Raw genomic sequence first — 6,654 nt, 5'->3', positions numbered from 1 at the left:
TTACAGAACATGGTAAAGACCTCCTTTTTTCATCTTAGAAATATTGCACGTATTTGACCTATGTTGCCCTTTTCTGTTACTGAAAAATTTATTAATTATTTTGTTTTCTCACAAATTGATTATTGCAATGCTCTCCTTTTTGGAGTGTCCAAATCCTCTCTTAACAAATTGCAATACTTGCAGAATTCAGCAGTTAGAATTTTAACTGGGGTTAGGGCTGGCGACCATATAACTCCTGTTTTGAAGACGTTACACTGGCTCCCTGTTAAATACTGTATAGATTTTAAAATCTTAATGCCTACATATAAGGTTCTGCATGGTCTGGCTCCACAGTATGGCAGATCTTTTAACACCTTACACGCTAACTCGCACTTTACGATCTTCTCAGCACGGTCTCTTAGTTGTTCCCAAAACCCGGTTACGATCCAGGGGGGACAGGGCCTTTTCTACGTATGCTCCAAAACTGTGGAATTCTCTCCCAATTGACATTAGGGACACAAATTATTTAGCTGTTTTTAAAACTTTTCTTAAAACGTTCTTTTTCAGGAATGCTTTTATTTGATTATTTTTTTATTGTATTGTTTTATACTTTATTTCTTGTTGAATTTATAGTATATTGTCTTGTATTGATGTGTTTTCCTTTATGTCAGCTTTCTTGGAAAGCGCCTTGAGAAAGCAACTTTTAAAGGCGCTATATAAAATAAATGTATTATTATTATTGTTATTATTATACTATTCACTAGTGTATACATCTGATTCACACTAGCTATTGCAGGTAGTGTACTGTGTTACTTCAGTATGGCCTTATTTGTCCCCAGCAACAGAATGTTATTTTTGGTTCAAACTTGATCTTTTTTAGTCTCTCCCCACATTCTGTTCACCCCTAAATTAATGATTAAATTAATGCGCTAATGATCTTGGAGGCGGAACATTTACACTTGTGCTCTGTCTAAGGACACACAAGCACACACACACTTGTACCCTCTCAGGCATGACACATAACTGATGATGCACGTCACAGCCACGCCAACACACGTCCATGCAAACAGAACCATCTGGAGAGAGTGTATGAGAAGATGATGAGATTTAGGAAACGAGAGATGAATGAATAGCCAGCTCATGAATGCCTGAATGCAAGTGATTGACACACAAGAAAGCAGAACAATGCTGAACAGAAAGCCTAGAACAAAGCATTCTGCGGGAGAATAGAGCAAGTGCGTCTTCAGAGGAGAAATTTCCAGTCAAGTTATTTTGAAAGTTTGTATGCACACATATGGACGTAGGAAAGATCTGTTTATGACCTCAGTTGTTACTCCTAGACAGCATTAAGATTAAATTGAGAGTAAATGGAAAGTTTGCTTAAGTCTCCAGTTTATCCCAAGAAAACAACTCCAACTCCAAAGTGTCTCTTTGTAATGGTCAGATTATCATTTGCTATCTACATTATCATACCTTAAATATTATTTTAGTAATTGTTTTTCTCATTTAGTTTATTTATTTAGTTCTCCTAAGAAATTTATGGAAAAACATCAGAGATAAAGTTGATTCCTAAATTAAACATCAAAGTCCATGACATTAAATGTACTATGAAAGAGCGACCTCTGAGCAATACACCTTCTTCTAGGGGTTTTAGATTCCTTGTATTGTTGTATTGCTGAAGGGTGTTGTCTAGTGCCTTTATATATTAATGTTAGCTTGTGTTTATTAACTAATTGAAATAGTCTCTTACATGCATACTGGTACTGGCAGCTAACTGAATGCTCTGTTAGGGACTTAAAAACTGTATTTTAGCCATTTTAACATTGGGATATGATTTAAAAATCTAATTACCTCTCCATCACCATATGCTCAATTAATGCTTACACGCCCACATACCAACAGATCAAATACTGCAACAAGAAAGCACTCAATAAAACACTTGATAATAATTAATATTTATTCATGGTGGTTTTATTTACAAGTTGATTTTTTCGAGACAAAGACAACGTTTGTGTTTGACATTTCCTTCTGTAAACTTGCTCAGAGAGAAAGACTATGTGATATCTTACACACAGAGAAAACACAGATCTCTCACCTCAAACAGTTCTTCAGGTTGAATTAAACATTGACTTCCTGACGGTCTTTGTTAGTCAATTCTTCCATTAGCCATCTGTTCATCGTATTGTTTACAGTGGTGCAAAAAATATTTGGAGATTTAAACCACTTAAAAAAATGTCATTGCATTAGGAAATAAAATATCAAAGCAAATGACATCTGCTTTTAGTTAATCACTTCAACTATGCACATTTCATTTTGACAATCAGAATGTGTCCAAATACAATCTCTCTCTTGTTTTATCATTTTAAACCTAATTAACCTTTTTGTGAAATGTTCTTCTTGGAATTTGGACATTGTAGCAAGTGCCTAAATACTTTTTGGAGCCACTGTATGTGATAGTGTATCTGGTTTAGTACCCAACATTCACCAAAAATACCAGGAGATCTATTCTCTAATCTATTGACAGTCTCTTGTTGGAAAAGTATGTGTAGTTTGTCTATGTTCATATTTAAATGATGATGTGATGGTAAATTGATAACTCACATATGCTCATTTGTCAGCATGAGAGTTTTCCTCTCCATGTAGAAACTTTCCCTGCCATTTTTGACATTGACCTCTAGTTTAATTTTCCACAACACTCACTTTTTTCTCTTTGCCCCTCTACTAGTCCTGTGTTCTCAGATTTTTGAGAAGGACGTGACTTGAGGTGGTGTTGCAAAGCCTTCTGGCAGGGCAGTGCATGCATGCAGTAGCCCTGACTCTGTTGTACTGTATGAATTGCACAGTGTGTGTTGTGTTTATTTGTTGTTGTGTGCCAGTTTAGTCACCCTTTCCTGCATTTATCAGAATAAGCCCGATTTCAGGAGAAAGGTAGTGGAGCATAACAGAAAAAGAGGAGGAGAAGGAAAACTCAGCCAAAGAGAAGGTGAAAAGAGAACGTAAGTGCTGTGAGTGAGAGGAAGGACAGTAGTGAAGGCGAAGAGGAAGATGTGAGAATGGGAGAGTCGTAACCTGGTGGACATTCCAGCTCGAAACAGCGGACTGAGGCTGCATCCTCATTGCCATAGTTTGCCCAGTACTCTTCAGGCTCTAGCTTGGGTAAAGCAGCCTCCTCCACTGTGAGATCGTACTTGGATGAGAAGGAGGATGATGAAGATGAAGGATGTTTGACAGAGGTGAATGGAAAAGCCTTCAAGGTCTCGCTGCTCTTCTGAAAGTTGCTCTTGGATGAAGAGGCCGGTTTGTTCTTAGAGAACCACCAACGGGTCTTGGTGCTAAAGGTGGTGGTTGTAGTGCCAGCCAGGGAACCTGGGTCAGGTAATGGGCAGAGGGCGAAGTCCAGCTCCCGCAGGAACCTCAGGTCCTGGCCTTTACGAGGGGCTGGTGAAGAGCAAGTTAGGTCTGAGCTGGAGATCCGAGCTTTGCCGAACCACTCCCATAGCGACCTGGCTTCACAGCCGCAGGTCCAGGGGTTACCATTGAGCCTGAGAAACTGCATCGATGACGTATCCTTCAACACCTGGCCTGGAAGCTCCTGCAGAGAGTTGTTGAAGAGATAGAGGATGGTCAGTCTGCCCAGGTCACGGAAGGCTCGCCGATGGACTTGTCGGATACGGTTGTCATGCAGCAACAGGCGGTCAAGATTCACCAGGCCGCGGAAGGCATTTTCGGACAGGACACGGATACGATTGCCATGCAGGAACAGGTGGGTGAGGTTGACCAGGTCGGAAAAGAGGCCATCTGGAAGGTGGCTCAGCTGGTTCTCCTGCAGGTAGAGGAATTGCAAGCTGTAGAGCTTGTGGAAGAGGTCAGCGGGCAGCTCGGTCAACTGGCAGCGGTGGATGTGTAGACTCTGCAAGCGCTCCAGCCCCCTGAACGCACCCCCATCCAGCCTGCGCAGTGATGGGTTGTCACTCAAATCTAGTTCCTCTAGTACACGCAGATTACTGAATGCACCTGCTTCGATCCTTGTGATGTTGTTGGAGTACAGCCATAGGACCTACGGATTCAGAAAGTAAAGACAAAGATAATCTCTACTTACTGCACATCTTCACACAAAAAGATTCATCATGATGTTTACTTACAGATATGCTCTCACCTGGGTTTCGAAGCCAAAGGAGTCGGCTCTGAGCTCAGTGATACGATTGTTCTGCAAGAAAACGCGCTGGGAGTCGTAGGGCACGCCGGCAGGAACAGCAGTGAAGTTCTGAGACTGACAGCTCACAGTCATGGGCATATGGTAGCATACACACAACCTGGGACATGCCTGACCCGGTGCACAGCGACATGCCAACAACCATATCACCAACCAAAGAGACAAACCACCTGTGGAGTGAAAATGAAGAAGACTTAACATGATGTTCATGTTCATATGAAGAAGCTGTTCCACATCTTCTTAAAGTTCTAGAGTGATGCAGACATGAGGAAACAGTTTGTCATTTATCATGCCGGATTAAATACAATATAACAGCTGCTGTTTGAGATATCATTGCTGGGTTAAGTAATATGCACATTTATTCTGCTTGAAGAAAGCAGTTCTAGCAAAGACTCTCTGTCCAGTCAGAGGTTACTTCTGTCCATGTCCATCTAGGACAGAACAGAACAGTGTCTAAGAGTGCATGAAACAAAAAGGCCAGATTAATTTCAGGTTTGTGAAACTGAACCCGATTCAATTACTGCAGTTCATGAATATTTAAGAGGGACCTCACAGGGGATCGGTGACTCAACACAATAACTTGGTGCTTAAAGAAAGGCATGGCTTGAATTATTAATGCTGTGTGCATTCATGTTACGTGCACAAGATTTTCCTATTACCTGACCCATGACTTTGTCACTCCACATCCCTTCAAGGAAAAGATGTACTAATCTACTGCACAGGACTATTGTGGAAAATTTTAAGGTGTAACTGTAACTGTGTTACCTTTTTGCATAACGGCATACCCATTTTTGTTAACAGTAGCTTAAGTTTCTTGATGTTAAGAAATTATTGATATTCTATATTTATCCTGGTTATAACAAACATTACACTTAATCAGAAGTTGCTGTATTGAGGTCCGACCAAACTGGGACTCCAAATGGAAAATGTAAAAATGTAAGCTACAATGTAAGTGTTCAAAAATGTGTATATATTATTTATTTTTATTTATACATATTATGTATTTTTTATGTATATGTATATGTTTATGTTAGATATGTATTGATGTACATGTAAAAAAAAAAAAATCCATGTTATATTTAGAATTTTACAAGCTGCAAACATAAATATAAATATGCAGCAATAAAAGCGTAACAAACAAAAGTAGTGATAATAATTATCTCTACTTTTGATTGATTTATAACATATACAATAGCATATACAACATATATAAAAAAATAACATAAAAATAACATAAAAAATGTTTTAAGCACAATACAACCAAAAATGCATGTAAATAATGTCTATATTTACGCCTGAAATTAAATTATGCACAATCATTAAACATTAACTAATAATTGCAATAAAAAAGTTGGCACTTACTCTTAAAGGTAAGAGTGTTGGAGACGCGAGTGCTCCGCGCAGCCGCACGAGTTTCCATCCCAAAATCCAAACCGAGAGCGAGTTAGCCTGTGCGCGAGCTGCTATCTGCTCTAACGGTCAGCTCTGGTGCTCGAGTCGTCTGCGACTGAGGAGAGACGCGCACCCCGGGAGCATTTATAGTCCAGCACGGGCTGCCCACGGACGCGGGAAGCAACGGAATCTCTCATACGTAACGCGCGCGGGTGAAAAGCAAGTAGGTGGGGGGAGGAAACCGGACTGTGTGTCTGAGTGAGTGTATTGCGGGGGATGACTAAATAACTTTAACGGTTGTTAGACTCATATTAGTAAACAGGCTAGGATTCAACAACCTCATTTATGAAATCAGTGTGTAGGCTACAGATAAGGTTAATGGCCGAAAAACTAAATACACTTTTGAGAACTAAGATTAGATTATAATATAAATCGATTTGGTTATTACATATAGGCTTATTAACCTTTATTATAGACGTATTTAAAAAAAAAAAAAAAACAGTAATTTGTTATCATAATTTGGATGATTTGCTGACCTTGGTTAAGATGCTCTCCCAGTTTAGCTGGGTGACCCATTGTTAATATGCACTCATATGACCTGGGTTATAATATATATATATATATATATATATATATATATATATATATATATATATATATATATATAATAGTTGTAGCTTTTCCTACGTAGTATGACTGGGGGACAAGCAGATGTGTGTATGTATACTGTTACCTACATAAATAATTGCTTTTCAGGACAAGAAAGTAAAGTAAAGTAACGGAAGGTGAGGACCTAAATGTAGCTGCATCATATTAGGCTGAAATGTCATTTTGTTACCCTGTAGTAAAAAAAATGAAAACGTTCTATTTGAGACACATTATCCTTCATATCTATCTTAAATTCATACACTAGATGGCAGAGTACATAATATACACTCACCGGTCACTTTATTAGGTACACCTATTCAATTGCTTGGTAACACATACTGCTAATCAGCCAATCACATAGCAGCAGCTCAGTGCATTTAGGCATCTAGACGTGGTGAAGACGACTTGCTGAAGTTCAAACC

General features: G+C 39.1%; 1 protein-coding gene across 1 annotated transcript; it reads right to left on the bottom strand.

Moving 5' to 3' along the window:
• Window positions 1–1,923: 1,923 nt before the first annotated feature.
• On the bottom strand, window positions 1,924–5,765 carry LOC109076897 (reticulon-4 receptor-like 2). The gene is made up of 3 exons (XM_019092552.2): window positions 5,555–5,765; window positions 4,136–4,362; window positions 1,924–4,036 (listed from the first exon to the last, which is right to left on the bottom strand). The coding sequence occupies exons 1-3, from the start codon at window positions 5,610–5,612 to the stop codon at window positions 2,948–2,950; spliced, it is 1,374 nt and encodes a 457-aa protein (XP_018948097.1). The 5' UTR covers window positions 5,613–5,765; the 3' UTR covers window positions 1,924–2,947.
• Window positions 5,766–6,654: the final 889 nt, after the last annotated feature.

This window comes from Cyprinus carpio, chromosome A14 (genome assembly GCF_018340385.1).
Source record: "Cyprinus carpio isolate SPL01 chromosome A14, ASM1834038v1, whole genome shotgun sequence".
NCBI lineage: Eukaryota > Metazoa > Chordata > Actinopteri > Cypriniformes > Cyprinidae > Cyprinus > Cyprinus carpio.
This window is presented reverse-complemented; position numbering and strand designations above follow the sequence as displayed.

What these genes read in the sequence shown, in the direction of transcription:
- LOC109076897 (XM_019092552.2), bottom strand. Translation starts at nt 5,612, where the DNA reads ATGGAAACTCGTGCGGCTGCGCGGAGCACTCGCGTCTCCAACACTCTT. An exon ending in CAACACTCTTACCTTTAAGA is followed by an intron (nt 4,363 to 5,554) that starts GTAAGTGCCAAC and finishes TTCACTCCACAG; the next exon opens with GTGGTTTGTCTCTTTGGTTG. An exon ending in CCTTTGGCTTCGAAACCCAG is followed by an intron (nt 4,037 to 4,135) that starts GTGAGAGCATAT and finishes CTGAATCCGTAG; the next exon opens with GTCCTATGGCTGTACTCCAA.